At 42.5% G+C, this 16143-nt stretch overlaps 1 protein-coding gene across 1 annotated transcript in view; it reads left to right on the plus strand.

Annotated features, from left to right (window-relative positions):
• The first annotated feature begins 11562 nt into the window (after window positions 1-11562).
• The window catches only part of IFT56 (intraflagellar transport 56), a 51902-nt gene continuing 47321 nt past the window's right edge, over window positions 11563-16143 (plus strand). The window contains exons 1-3 of the mRNA XM_082498706.1: window positions 11563-11608; window positions 11731-11868; window positions 12165-12257. Coding sequence (XP_082354832.1) covers window positions 11606-11608; window positions 11731-11868; window positions 12165-12257 — 234 coding nt within the window. The 5' untranslated portion in view covers window positions 11563-11605. The remainder of the gene's footprint in view (window positions 11609-11730; window positions 11869-12164; window positions 12258-16143) is intronic.

The following is a 16143-nucleotide window of genomic DNA, read 5'->3' on the forward strand; positions in this document are numbered from 1 at the left end:
ACTGAGTATTTTACATTGCTGGTCACATAGGGAGTATATAATGGCACTGAGGTCTCCCTGGTTTTGTATCTATTCATGTATTTATTTGGTTTTCATAGCAACTTAAAAGTGTCCTTTAAAAACAAAAGTTAAAATCAACTACAGCCTTAACACCGCATTTCTTTTTACTCTCTCCCTTGCCCCCTGCTTTCACTGTGCCACAGGGAGTCCCCAGCCAGAACATGTCATAAATCAGTCGTTGACCTCTCAACTTTTTAATTACCCAGTGTATGTTGTCTGTCAGTGTCAAGTCCCATGATGGGAGCACACCTTGAGCATCGGGCGATGTGGAGCAGGAGGGAGTGCGGCAGGAGGCTCCAGCTGAGGTGAAGCAAGCGCCCCCTGGAACCAACTAACACCACCCTTCCCCTTGTACCTTGGGGCTTTGCACATCAGACACAGTTGCCTGGCAGACTGGTCAGTATCATCTGTTTCAGGGTGTAAGAGAGACAAAGAAAAGCTGTGGCATCGTGCTGTGAACATGAGAGTTACTGATACTATAGATGATAATCAGGGCGGAGAGAAAAAAAGTAAACGAGTGAATTGTATGTGTAAAGCACAAAATTTGATGGGCCTGCCACAAGCAAAACCAGGAACTTAAGTATATTTGTGTTTGTTGCTGCCTGTGCCCGAGGGATCTTTAGTCCCCGGGGAAGAGGTGAAACACCAATGCCAGTCCAGTCATAGTGCTCTGAATACAGAATGAAGCTAAGCTCCCAAGGATCCCGGCCAACTTCATCTAATTCTTTGATAATGTCCTATATAGCAGTCTATAAAACCAAGACGTTACCAGTGACATAAATCAACCAGATACCAAAAAAAATATTCCATATCTCTTCAGGGCACTGCCCCCACTATCTCAGTAACTTTTCCCCAACCGTGAGCCAGCTCTCACACTTCAAAGATTAGTCAGGAAGGGATAAAGTTCAGAAACCAAGAAGTCAAATTACGTGTCAAGGAAAGGGGGAAAAAAAAAGCGCTTTTTGACTCCTAGAGGTGACTGCAGCTTTAATTAGAAATACTGTCTTACAACAGAACTACAAGTAATGGGAGCATCCTGAAGGCAATGCAGATGACACTGCCTTCCCCTGAAAGAATGTGATGACATGGAAAAGCAGAGAAAGAGACTCAAACACCAGACTCAAATATCCCGCCTAAGGTAACCTCTCCTGACATCCCCAGGATAAGCCACAAAATTATCCTCAAAACGTATTTAAAGCACATCTTCTAGAACTGCTTATTTTCTATTAAAAGAGTCAAGGTTTAATCACCTTCTAAGAATACGGTGCTAAGAAACCGCATCTGATGTCCCCAGTGCATTTTTTCTAGCTGTGGTTTCTAGGCATCAGCTACTGTTACCGTCTTGTCAGAAAGGTAAAAAAGATCCCAGCCTTAAATATCTTCACTACGTGCAAGCATCTATCCAAAGAGCCAGTTCTTAGGGGTACATCAGTTTGAGTACTCCATCTTTGTAATCCTAGCATTATTAACAGCTGATAGAGGTCTCCCCTTGAATAATTGAATATAAACCCTGTAGTTTATCATTTATTCTGCCTTCAGAAGCACAGGGATGATTAAGATTCAGATAGGCAGGCCCTGTATTTATTTGTCTGAAGACAAAATTCAGTCCCTCACCAAAAACTATAATTCCTGTGCACATATTGCATAGCTACAAAATATCATAATAGGTCTCTGTGGGTGTTCTTATAATCTGTGTTAGATTAGAAATACCAACTCAAATTAACTCAACAGAGAAGTGTATCATTGATTTTAGTGAAAAGTGATTTTTAGTGCCTGATTTCCACTGTTTGTTTTGCTCTCTGTTTTATTGGTTAATAAACAACCAGATATTATTTGGTGTATTTAAAAAAGATAATCAGCACTGACTTCCTCATCTAAAATTACTCTGAGAGGTTCTCCCAGTCTTCTGGAATATTCAAAGACACTCAGACAGAGAAAAAGAAACCAGAAGAGCAAAAAACCCAAAGAGTTGTTCCTCTAAGTGTCTCAGCCTATGTAAGATTATGCTCTACACAACATTTTCCAGACCTTTTTTAATGGTCCATGTGACAGGGCTTTCCTTATTTCAATGGTTTCTTTTTTGTGCAGAGCCTGAGAGTCCTGAAAAATGGGAACAATGGGCCAACCTGGGGATCACAGGGTCCCTTTGCCTGTCCAGCTCATATTGTAAAAGTGCAACAGTATGCAAAACGATGCACTGTGTGTCTCCCAATACCTTTACCACAGTCGCTTTTAGGATCTTTTCACTGGCATGTAGCCTAATTTCTTTTTTTACTTAATTACAAATCATTATTTCCACTTGACCATTCGGAGAGGAGAAAGTAGGAGATATGGCATGAAAATTTCAGAAAGCTCAGGAAAGCCAAAGAGTTACGTGAAAGTATCAGCTGCCCCCAGTCAGTCAAACTACTACTGTGGAAGTTGGCACCAATAGTCCTAGTGAGTCTGAAGACAATGTAGACATATTGTCAGCTCATCTTCAATTTCTTTGGTACCAAAGACAACCAATGTAGCATTTTTCAAGCAACTATTTTGTAAAGAAGCACGCAGTATGATACGATTGTCTTCTTTGGCAGAATAAAATATTTTGATGGTATCCTTTAAAATAGAAAAACTCTCCACGTATTTTCTACAATTATTTCTTTTCTCACTGTCATTTAATTATGATTGTTATGATTAACTTACAAGTTTCACAATCATACATTATTTTTTGTTTTTTCCAGAGCTGGGAACTTTGATAGTACACAAGAATCTGAGATTCCATTAAAATAAAAGGGATGCTGCAAGTCTCCAGCACTGCAGAATTGGGAAATGTGAAGAAAGGACATTTTTTAAAAAATCTGAAAATATACATAAATAAAAAAGAGCAGAGGCATTTATGTATTTAATTCTCACTCATTTAAAAAACAAATTTCCTTGGTTTGAGTGGCCATGCCTATGTTTTTGAATAAATGAGGTTATCAATATTGTTTCTGTAAAATACAGAATTTTTAATATGAAATTTGCATGAGACATTGTATGTTGTAGTAATTGATCATATTTAGCCAACAGGATAAATGTACAAAAACTTCAAACAATGTTGGTTTCAAGTTCTGCCCACTACTCCTAAGACTAATCCCCAATTACTTTGATTGTCTGGGGCTTTAACAGCTTTTATCCTGTCTTGAAAAAGATTTAGAAAATCAAGTTGAAGAAAAATAAAATAGAAATGTTTCAGTTTCCCTTTTTCCCCAGGTTTGTTAGAGGTTGGAATCGCAAATGTGATTACAGACAGAAAAGAAAATATTACAGTGCTGTAATGTCTGTTTATTTCATGTCAGTAACTTACAGGTCTAGACTGTGTAGTATAAAGATACCTTCTTTAACTTTCAATATTACAGAGAAGATCAAGGACATGAAATCATTTTCTTCTGTCTTCTAAATGATTTTTATGTTTTTTCTACTATCCAGATTTAGAAGACAGTAATGTAAATGATGACAAACACAGCTGTATAGTACCATATATAGCAACTGTATACATATATAGCAGCAGCTGCATTGCAGCTATGTTGACTTTTCAGAGCTGATCTTTTTTTCTCATTTACTACACAAGATGATAAAGAAAGGCTTTATAAACATTATTCTGCAGGACTGAAACTATCTACTGATAAAGAACAAGCCTGTAAAACAGCATGCAAATATGTGGGTCATGTGTTGCATGATCCTCATAGTACATTATGATCCTGATCCAGTACAGATCCTGATAAAGTAGAAGTCCTCTTTATATTGCCATTCCCATGGGTTATCGAGAGTTTAGGTCTATTCTTGGAGCTCATAGTTGCTGCCACAGATTAGAGTGGAATTACTCTGCAAAGCACTGACTGTTCTCATCAGAAGTTACCAATCTAGTAAGAGGAAATCTACAGACAAGGGTAAGAAAAGTTGTAATTGGAATTGCATCATACTACCAGCAGCTTGGGTGGTGGCCCCACCTTCCCATTGATCATTGTTGCCACATACCAGAAGATGGAGCTAAATATGTGATGTATCATAAATATCTAGCTCAATTAAGAGTCTTCTTCCTTTTAACCATTTCCCAACACATACATATTTTGAAGTGAATATTATTCATCCATATAAATTGTATACTACCGAATAAAACAGAAGCCTTTCCTCTTAACTGCTGATTTTGTACTTTCTCTAAAGGATTTTGTTTCCAGAGTGACAGGACATATTTTTCATTTCAGCATAAGAGTTAGCCTCTGTTCTAGACTCAGCAGGATACAGCTCTATCAAGCGACGAATGTGAGCTATCTGTAATGTGCAAACATCTGTTCTGTTTTTCATTACAATGGTAAATGGCTCCAGCATGTAATAATTTATGTCTTGGACACATACTTCAGTTTCCTTAAACTCTTTTTATTAACATGATACACATCTATACTATGTGATGGAGTTATGAGGTTTTCAAGCTAGTGCACACTTGATCCTGTAAGTCCATATAGCAGCGGAATACTGTACAGGTATATCAGCACATGTCCTGGACCAGTACAACTGCATTCTCTGGGGTGTAGCACTTGCAATGATGTGGCTTTCTGGCTTGGGTAAGTTTGTGGGGATCCAGCTAATCATGCATTGCATTTTCAGTTCTGACACTGACTTGTGCTGGATCAGCAGATTGTCTCGCCTCCTCTCCTTTGGTTCTACGTACATAAACTTACAAAAATTTACCTAAATGTGATGCTGAAATCCAACACAAAGACAGCTTTTAGGTTATTTTTATTAACTTGACTGAATCTTGATGACAGGTTGGGTGCTGGAAGTATCAGGAAAATTCTGAAGGTGCAGTTCCCACAAACCCCTACAATCACAGACATAAACACCAGTGAAAATTAAAGAGGTTCCCCTTCCAAAATAAAGATAAAAATCATGAATTTTCATTTCACCATTTGGAGGTCTTTAACTGACATGACTGTTATTTGCTTTCTTGAACTGGGCAATAGAGACCTGACAAGATGTGCTGATTTTGGCTGAAATAGAGTTATTTTTTTTGTCATAGTAGCTAGTATGATGCTATGTTTTGGATTTGTGCTGAAAACAGTGTTGATAATATAGGGTTTTTTTGTTACTGGTGAGCAGTGCTCATAGAGTCAAGGCCTTTTCTGCTTCTCACACCACCTCACCAGCGAGTAGGCTGGGAGTACACAAGAAGTTGGGAGGGGACATAGCCAGGACAGATGACCCCAACTGACCAAAGGGATATTCCATACCATATGATGTCATGCTCAGCATATAAAGCTGGAGGGAGAAGAAGGAAGGGAGGGACATTCAGAGTGATGGTGTTAGTCTTCCCAAGTATCCATTAGGTGTGATGGAGTCCTGCTTTCCTTGTTTTGCTTTGCTTCTGTGTGTGGATTTTGCTCTACATATTAAACTGTCTTTGTCTCAACACATGGGTTTTTCCTCACTTTTACTCGTCCAATTCTCTCCCCCATCCCACCAGGGGAGGGTGAGCAAGCTGCTGCATGGTGCTTCATTGCCCACTGGGCTTAAACCACAGCAGTCCTTTTTGGCCCCCAACATGGGGCTCAAAGGGTTCAAGATAAGAACAGATTTGATTGGAATGTGCCAGATCAAATTTACAGCTATTATTGCTGTTTAGCTATTAATTGGCAGGCTCCTGGGTTTGTCATGGGGTTCACTTGCCTTACTGTAAATCAGAGTCTCATGCTTGTTAGTGGCTGCTTTTTGCTTTCACCGCTTGCTGTACTGCTTATCATCTTACTCTGCTGTGCCTGGGGACATTTTGATAACAGCAATGGCCACGCACCTGAGCTGGCAGATGGCCAGGGCATCGCTGCTCTTTCTGTGCTGCTGTACTGGACAGGCTGGAACTCCAGCGTGAACTGGAGTCAAAGGGACTGTGACCTGTGGATGAGTCTACGCAGGAGCAGGACACCCCAAAGCATCTGTGGCCGTGGTTATTTCTGTGCTGCAGCAGTTATACCTCTGAAGGGATTGTGGCCCAAGGATAAGTCCACGCTGGAGAAGGTACACTTTGAAGCATCCGTGGCTATAGATAAGTCCATGCTGCAGCGGGTACACTTTGAAGCATCAGTGGCTGTGCATGAGGTCATGCTGGAGCACCTCAAAGCACGCAGCCATGGATAAGCCCGTGACAGAGTAGGTACATTCTTGGAGAGGCTGCAGCCATGGGTAAGGCCATGTTGGAGCAAGTTTACTTCTGAAGGGACTGTGGCTGTGGGTAAGGCCACGCTGGAGCAGGTGCACCTCAAAGTGACTGTGGCACATAGATAAGGCTCCACTTGGAGCAGGTACACCCCTAAGGGACCGGGGTCTGTGGATAAATCCAAGCTGCAGCAGGGGCAAGGGGAGTTCATTGCAACGTGAAACCCTGTGGTCTGGTCCAAAGGGAGCATGCTGGGGGAAGAAGAAGTTCAGAGTTATGGCGTATGTCTTCTCAAGTAACCGTTACACCTGATGGAGCCCTGCTTCCCTGGAGATGGCTGAACACCTGCCTGCTGATGGGAAGCAGTGAATGAATTCCTGGGTTTGCTTTGCTTGTGTGCACAGCTTTTGCTCTACCTAGTAAACTGTCTTTGTCTCAATCCATGTTTTACTCTTCTGAGTCCCTCCCCCACCCCAGCAGGGGAGAGTGAGTGAGCAGCTGTGTGGGGCTTAGTTGTCAGCTGAGCTTAAACCACGACACAAGAGCATTAAATGTGCACATGACCTGTCAGCTCTGCAGGATGGCCTTTGCTGTTAACTTACTTATTTCACCCTCTGTCATCACGGGTGGTTGTATCCCAGGTGGATTAACGCTTGGATGGTGCTGACTCCATAAAAAAGAAGCAAATATTCTTAAAGTTCCTTGCTTTTAAAGGAATGATTTTCCATTTATTCATCTCAGGGGATCGCTTTTGTAGGTTTAGCAGGGGAGCATTTCATTGCTCTCACTTTTGCGTATCATTTATCTTGAGGTGTTGTCAGATGCATTTTAAAAGATACAAGAGGCAGAACACGGTGAAGCATCATTACTGAAGAAACATGAACTTACCCAGACATTGTGGAAATTGAAGCATGTGATTGTTGCTGATGGAAAGGTCACTTCCTCACCTCCTGCTTTGTTTATATGATGATTTTTTTCCCATTCCTTGCTTTTCCTTTCTCTCCCTTTTTTCTTTCCTTCCTCTCCTTCCTTTCCTTTTCTTAGACCTCACTTTCCAGTCTCTGATTTTTTTATTTAAACACTCATTACACTCTCTGATGCTTATCCTGGAGTTTAGTCACAGGTGCACGACTTCTCTTTTGCTGCTATCAGTGTAAGTCAATTCCCTCTCTCCCAGCAATTCTGTGTGGGAATAAACATGATCATTAATCATTTTACAGCTCACAGCCTCCAAGATAATGCCACTGGCTAATAGAATACTGATGGTGAGAACAGTTTTCCAGCATTATTAATAGAGTAGCTGAACTTCTTGACTTGTCTTTAATTTATGAAGTGTCGTCTCGGTATTTCATATGAGGAAAAGATTATAACATTTCTCCTACTTTGGTCTGCATCTTAATAATGATTTCTACACCAGTCATGCTAAAAATATTTTGGTCAATTTGGTGCTGCTGAGAATACAAGATTAAATTAAATGTGTCCTCCTACGCAATTGACTCTAGTGAACATTAGATATGAATGGAGACTCCTACTGCTCTGAATGGGTTTTAGACCACTCCTGTATGCAGACAGTCCACACGAATTGCCATAATGCCAAATTCTAGCATTTTGCCCCCTATTTGTATTGCTTACACACTATGTACAAGTAGCACAGGTCAGGAGATAATTTTTACACTGTGTCCAATCCATGGTCCACCTTAATAACCTGTGCAATTTATAATTAGCAACCCTTCTTCTGATGGCAAAGGCTATGGTTTCGATTGATTACAATCACAACCAAATTCACCACCTTGTCCTTTAATACTGCTGTAGACCTTATGAGGGAATGATCTGGCAGTCACAGCTTTGCCTGCTGACAACATGCCAGAACTCCATTTGAGTTATGCTGAAGCAGCTAAGAATTAAATGTAACCTACAATTCTGTTTTATATATAATGTGTCTCCAGTTTTGCAATGGGAAGCCAGACCATTATGTCCAATTGCAATAAATTTTTACTTTCTCATCTTGCAGGTGAGTTGAAGCTCAGTTGAAGCTAACCCTTATGGAACACGCTATCTTTTTGGAGGCAACGAAATTACACATAAAGAGGTATGTGGGTACAGACAGTGCTTCAGGGACTTGCTTCCAAAGCATAGCTAAGGTTGGAAGATATCTCCCATCTGAATCCCCCCTGACAGGTGGGGAGCTGGCACCAGAGAAAATTGTCATTCTTCTGAGATCTCACCACTATGCATGATCACAAAACTTTTGGTCAAGAAATTCCACCCCCCAATGCAGATAGATGCTGGAATCCCACTGGTGCCATGCAAAACACTGTCTGCAAATAAAAAGGAACTGGTTTGGCTGCTATTACTTTTTATCCCAGTCGACACTGTCCTCCTTGTGCCCACAGCTAACCCACTGGCATTGTACATCTGTGCAATTTATAATTAGCAACCCTTCTTCTGATGGCAAAGGCTATGGTTTTGATTGATTACAATCACAACCAAATTGTCACACATTCCCCAGCTTTGGACCCACCATGTAAGAATTCAGGAAGCCACTGGGAGATGGGAGAAACCAGTGGAGCAGCTGAGAGCTTTCTTCCATTTGAGTGAGTATTTTAGCTGTATTCAGTACGTTAATTCTTAGAATAGCAGGATCTTGTGAAAGAATCTATACAAGAAGTGGAAGAAAGCAATATAGTAAAAACATATTTTCAGTTACTTTTCTTTAATAAGAATTTTGCCTAGTTGTACTGTCTGCTTGCTTGCATTTCAGTCAAAAATATAACACCTTCATCAGCGACACCTTCTGCTACTTCTGTTTCTCCACCTTTACCCAGTTTATTTTGGCATTTGTATACTAGAAAAAACTCAGACCAAAATCTTCAGTTTTCCTAGCTTACTATACAGAACCAGAATATTCTATGGCAGTACTGAAAATTACTGCAAAGTATTTACAATTTTCTTTCCATTTGAAATTAAGTACTTCTGAGGCATAGTTTAAGATCTGAAAGGAAAAAGGTGTCTTACAATGTCCCTGTCAATTTAGATGTTTTTCATGATTTCACAGGATTTTGATAGAGGAGACTCTTCAGCCTTCTAGCCTGCTGGAATTTTTTTTTCTGTTAGATAATAGAAAATCCTAGACACCAGATAAGAGGACAGATATCTGTATTGTATGAATCTTGATAACATAAGAAACACTTAAAATCAAATCCCTGAAAAAGCAAATAATCTCAGAATTAATTATGGAAAATTAATTTTCTCCTGACAGAAATAATACCTTACTTAATAGAGAAGAGCTATAAAAGAAGACCAAATCACTGGCACACATTCTTTATCACTTTGGCCGACTAACTCAAAATTAATTTCTTGCAGAGAAATCCTCTGTGGGAGAGTGGATTATTTGCCTTCCTTCTTTATGGCCTGTGGTATGAAAGCATATGCATAAGCAAGAGATGCCATCATGGTGCTATTGTGCTCCTGTGGGTCCTGTCTGCAGTGTAACCTCTTGGGGACAATTGCAAGCCAAGTGTATTGTTCCTGGGTCAAACCATCTTGAAGTGATCAGGAGAAGGTGAACATGTAACCCACACTCTGAAGAAGCAGCATGCAGTTCTTTACTGATGGACTATGTTACAGATGATTGCAGTGTGACAGGATATATTTATTCATACAAAAAAAAAAAAAACCAACCTCTGTTTTTTCTGTTGGAGTGCAAAAAAAATTTCATCTCAAGGAAAGAAAAATGGTAGAAATACAGATACCTCATTAGTCCTGTCCATGGACATGTATTTTTTGGCTAGTTGAGTTGTCAGCAGTAGTGTAATGTATTGGTCCTCTGCACTGGAATTGCTAATGGCACAATTCAGGCAATATAAAAAAGGAAGTTTGGGGAATTCCCCTGCATGGTGTTCCTTGGTAACTAGGAGACATCTGCTTTATTTGCAGCAAACTGCAATGTCAGAGGAGCTACAAGCTGTGCTTGAAAATTATTCAGAGTTTGCCAGAGAGATCAGCTACAGTATGCAGTTAAAATGTACACAATCCACATACCATCACTTTTTTTATTATGCTCTGCATGTTCATAATTATAGAAACAGGGAAGGAGTGGCTGTGTTTACTAGAAAAGTATAAACATCTGTGGGGTTCCCCCCCCCATAGGGCTGTCCCAGGAGAGCGATCAACAGCAGAAACTCTCTGGTCAATGCAAGTGATGTCTAAAGAACCAAGTTAAAAGTTTACCGAGAAGTTTGAATTGGCACACGGTTGAGCCCTCACAGAAGGTACCTAACCTTGAACAGGATGTGAAATGAAACAATGTGTCTTTGCAGTTGCTGACTTAGACATAAAATAGCAAAAAAAATACAACTTCTGGACCTTTAGTCGAGCCAAGAGTGTATCCCAAACTAACCTTGGGTAATCATAATGCTAAAATACACATCCGTTTGTGAGTAATGAGCACGCTGATCAGGTAACCTGCCGATACGTTTTGAAGATGAGCTTAGATGCCTATGTATGGTTAACAGTGGTGAATGAATCATTATTAACCGATCAGCTGTATTTTATCATTACAAATGTCGGGCGGTTTGACACACGAGGTGTGCTGGCTCTTGTTAAATGCCGGGCCCCTGATTCTGCAGAATTGAAATAAAATCAAATATTTCACTGGGGTGCCTTGATGGGTTCTCGCACACCGGGCGAAGAACCCTCATTTAGGGACAACAGGAGAAGGCCTCTGGATGACTTTACTGGCTGAGAAGGGTTGCCGACTACAAGCACACGGGTTGCCAGGGAAGCGCATTTTGGGATTGCAGGAGGCTTGTTATGGGATGCTTCGGCAAAGGACCGAAGACCGGGGAAAGGGGGAGATGGAGGAGGTGGTTTGGGGAGGAACCAGTGTGGGACACGGGACAAGGGGATGACAGGGGCCGGCGAGATACAAAACGGCGGCTCCTCAGCGCATCTCTCTGGCCGTGCCCTGCCCCCGCGGAGCGCAGCGTGTCTTGTCTTCGTCTTAAACTCCATTCCGAACTCTTTTCCTGGGTGAGGGGACGCCCTGCTCTGCCCGCGCGCGGGTTCACGGAGGTTTAACCGCCAGCACCCGGAATCCGACCCACCCGCCACAGGGGCCTGTGCGTGCGGGGTGACAGCACCTCCACGGGCCCGCTGAGGGACCCACATCACCTCCCCCACGGGGCAGCCCCCGCCGTCTCTAGGGTGAGCGCCGCCCCGCCGCCGCGCAGGCGGAACCCTGGAGGCGGGTGCCAGTCGCCAGCCGGCGCCTGTTCGCTGTCGCGCTCGTGCTCGGCGCCGCCGCCTTCCGCCGCCCCGCCGTTACCCCGGCAACGGCGCCATCGGCGGAGCCAGGAGCCTGGGCCCGGCGGCAGGATGGTGAGAGGCGGTGGGACGGGGGGGTGGGGGGGGATGTAGCGGAGCTGCCACCACCCCGGGCGGGGGAAGCCTCGCCGAGGCCTTCCCCGCCCTGACGCGGCCCCGCTCTGCTCTCTGCCCAGATGCTCTCCCGGGCCAAGCCGGCCGTGGGGGGTACCCCGCCGCCGGGAGACAGGCGGAGGAAGAAAGGGAAGAAAGTGCCGCAGCTGGAAGAGCTCCTGGCCCAGAGGGACTTCACCGGCGCGATCGCATTGCTGGAGGTAACGGCCGCGGCGGGGGAGCCCTTCCCATGCCCTGTGTCCCCCTCGCCTCCTTCCCGCCCCCTCTTAGACCCTGTTGCGGCCGCTTTTCCCCTCGCTTCGCAGAAGGAGGTTTGGCGTGTGAGGGTTGCTTGCCGCTTCCCACGGAAAGGGGAGAGCAGCTCCACCCCAGAAATACGCACCGCTGTCAAACCACCCGTGGTCCGAGAGGGCCTGGTATTGCTTTGATTATTTGTGGGGCTTTATAAACTGTGTGGCAGCTGACGGAATTCTTACGTTCCTTCTTCTCTACAAAGTTTAAACGGCACGTGGGCGAGCAGGAGGAGGATGCAGACCTGTGGATCGGATACGCTGCCTTTCATTTGGGTGACTACAAGAGAGCACTGGAGGTATAGTGGGGAAATCCTTCTCCCCGAGACTGGAAATTGGGGTGTTGTGATAAAGCCGTGGTGAAAGGAGGAAGATGTTCTGTAATCGGGAACAGTTCTGTCAGCCAGTTAAGTTACAAATGTAGGGTAATAAAGTAGATACTGTGGAAAGCAGTTTGGATTGGAGGAAAAAAAAAGGTATTTGCCTCTGAAAGTAGACCTTTTTTAATTTTATCTGCTGTCTGATTTAATAGTAGGCTCAGTAGCCTAATTTGCCCTTTTAAATGTCATAGTTCATGTCCTAAATTTTCTGTTCCCTTTTTGCAGCTAGCTTTCCACAGTTTTGTTTTTCAGGTTTAATTACATCCTTGTCTTCATTGTGTAGCTTATGTTGCTTTTTTAATTCTTTCCTTAGAGGTTGATGCCCTTGGCCATTTAATATACTTTATTGTTGTTCTGTATGGTTTCTTGTAGTTGGTAATTCAGTTAAATGACACATTCTTATTCTTCAAAAGCTTTAAGTTACTAAAGGACATGTTGATTATTCAAATATGTGTACATTTTTAATACTTGCACTGTACAGTGCTGTAGTGTCTCTTTCAGTGTATGAGTCCATATGCAATTCTTTCTCTTGTGTCCATTTGTGTCTCCAATGAAACTCAGTTTATTATAAATCAATTTGTTGCCAGTGTCCCTGTGATCTTTTTAGCTTCTCAGTTGTGTTAGCATATTTCTCTGTAGAAGTTTTAAATTTTTGTTGTCTGCCTTGCTCTGTACCTCCGAGAGCTGGAATCAGTGTGCACACCAGAACAGGGAGTGTTGTGGAGTTGGTGTGGTGATACCCACAAGGCTGTGTATAAGCTAGTGAAGATTTGAAAACAACTCAGTCTGCCCGTATTGTTTGTCTCATTGCTGTTTTCCTACAGATGCAAACTGCTGGGCCCATGCAATGCTGTATCACACTGTTTAAGGCTTATATTAGTGTCAGCTGGGGGAGATCTCCACAATTCACTGTGAAGTATAGCTGGTTTTGCAGTCTTTTAACTTGCTTTCCCTGGAAGAAATATTAAAAACAGATGATAATTTAAAGTATTAACAGAAGAAAATAGCCATAAAGAAATAGATTATAGAACAGTGATGATATTTTCTCTCTTAGATAAAATGAAGTATTTAACTATAGTGATACATGGTCACGTGCACAAGATTCATATGTGAGGCGGAAATAGAATTTCTAAAGCTTCTGAGTAAGTTCACAAGGCACTTTCCCCCTTAAAAGACTGAAGAGGAAACATCCATTGGAGATGTTAGAAATGCTCCATGAATCAAACTGACAGTATACGTGGTATAGAATGTAGAGTAGTAGTATAGGACATAGTGGTAACTTAATATTCATGTTTGGAGTTGTGGAATTTAAAGATTAGGAATGTAATGATCGGTTGCTGTAGTTAATTTATATCTAGATGTTAGGTGTTAATAGGGAGTGAAAGTTTAAAAAAGAAAAATGTTTGTATACAAATAAAAAATAGCAGAATTTATTTCAAAGAAATTGCAAGCTATTTGGAATACGCAGTAGGTGCTTTTATAGCCTGAGTAGATTTTAAATGTTTCCTTCAATGAAAGAAAAACAGCTTTTTTTTTTTTTTTTTTTGAGATTAGGTTTTGTATGTGGTGTTTGATTCACCACTAGATGATGCTGTTGATTCAGGCTTTTAAAAACTGCAACATAGTCCTCTTTTTCCCATTTTTCTGCCCATGTAAGGACAATAAAAGGTTTGTATGCATGGTTTGTGGTTGGTTTGTTTGTGTGTGTGTTTTAAGTCAGAGATCACAGGGCCTATCTTTTCAGAGCTTGTGCATCTCAGCCTAGTTTCTTTTGGGATAGAACACCATTCTGTTCCCAAGCCTGTAGTAATCAAGGAAAAGAGTGCTGACTGTGGAGGCTGAATTGCCTTTCAGTTATCAGCTTCAAGGTTGAAGTGTAATGCTGTATCTTCTCTGCTATGTTACAGAGGCATTGTTGCTGTATTCTCAAGGACAAATTCCTTGATTATCTATGCCCTCTAGACCTTGCAGCACTCTGGGGAGTGCCAAGAGCACTGTAAATAAAATACTATGGGTAGAAGATTCTGCAGAATGCTCCGGAGTGACATTACACACAATCTAAATGATTCACAGTCCTAAGTGCCTGTAAGTGACAACGCATAGTCTGTGTCACTATATTCCCACTTCATGATTTATATTCCATATACCTGATGAGAGTCTTCAGAAATCATGCTGCTCAATAATCGTTTTATTTATAATGATACTTTCATAGTGAGCCAGACATGCTGGTTGCATTGCAGCTTTTGGAGAGGCTTGGGAATTGGGGTGAGGTGGCCATCATCCACTACTGGGAGAAGCAGGGAAAAAATGAAAAACACACAGGCATCCAGCTCCAAGAATATCTTCAGAGAGAATGCCAGCAGAATATCTGGCACATTCACATTCTCTTATCATAGGCACACCAATAGTCAGTTGTTCTCGAGGTAGAGTGCTAACCTTAGCTTCACAAGGGTCACACTCTCACTTTCTTAATGGGGACATGCCTTTCTCAAAGGATATGCTACCGACACTGGTCTGGTAGGATGATTCCTACTGCTGTACACCAGTTTACAAATAGTACTGTACTGGACTCTTCCAGCAATCATGGTGGCAGTCCCCCTCTGTGGACTGTCTAGCTTCCTTCACTGACAAATTGATTTTTACTAACACTGAGTGGCTAGTGTCTTCTGGGCATCGTGTGGCAACCAGAACTCCCCTAGTGGATGGCAACAGCTAATTAGTTTTCTGGAGTCTTCCACACCTGCTATCCCTAATGGGGAAAACCCGCCTGTCTTTCTGCCGTGACTTGTTCATAGCACTAATCTTAAACCTTTCCTGAAAAATTTCCCAATGTCTCCCAAGGACCAGAATCAGAGCATCAGTCTGATGATTCTGTTTCTGATCTTATAAATTGAAGCAGCTGGGGTCTAGGAAGGGGAGGGTTATAAGACATATTTGAGGTACTGACAATTTAAGAAAAGAATTGGCAAAGAAAGGCCCAGTGCTAGGTTGGGATCAAGAACAGGTTTCACATTTGCACTCTGCACCCTCTGACTGGGGTTAGGCATACAGGATGCTGGCATGGTGCAGCCGCCAGATGTGGTAATGCCATTTTGACTCATCAGCTGCACATGTGAGAGTAAAGCATTATCCCTGTGTCAGAGCCTTCCATGCGTTTTTTCTGTCAAAATCTCACAAACTAGAGTCAGCCATTCTGACAATCTCTCCTATCTGCCACCTCCCTCCTAGCAGAGAATCAGGAGCCATTCCACCTCTTGACTGGATGGGACCTCCTGTCTGCCCTGACTTTGCTCAGGATAATTTCAGTCAAATGGTAAATCATGAAAAGAACAGGGCTGTACTAGGGTAATGGTTCATCCATAAGCAGTAACAAATCTTGCTTGAGTACTTCTGCTGGAAGTATGAGAAGACAGGTACGTTCAACTTTGACACCTGAAGCTAGGAAGTAAAAGATGGCTTTTTGGCACAGGGAGGTTCTCTAGGCTTCTGTCATGACTGTAGCCAGGTTACGATGAGTATTTCCACGCCTCCTTTGAGTGCTGTGGGGCAGCTCCATAGGTTGGCGTGGTTATTGGCTCTTCAGGATCTGTGTTTATGGGCTTGGAGAATCCAGGCAAGTAACAAGGAAGCCAAGCAGAATCCTGCTGGCCTCAGCGTTGTCAGTAGGTGTCCATAGTTGTAGGCAATCAACCTGGCAGCCTGCTTTGAGGAAAAGTACATGTGTCTTGTGATATGGGCAAGAGGTGGAGGAAGGAGGGTGAAATAGCAAGAAGTTGTTATGCTCCTGATTAATAAAAATGTGTCA

This window comes from Vanellus vanellus (assembly GCF_965231255.1).
Source record: "Vanellus vanellus genome assembly, chromosome: 1".
Taxonomy (NCBI): domain Eukaryota; kingdom Metazoa; phylum Chordata; class Aves; order Charadriiformes; family Charadriidae; genus Vanellus; species Vanellus vanellus.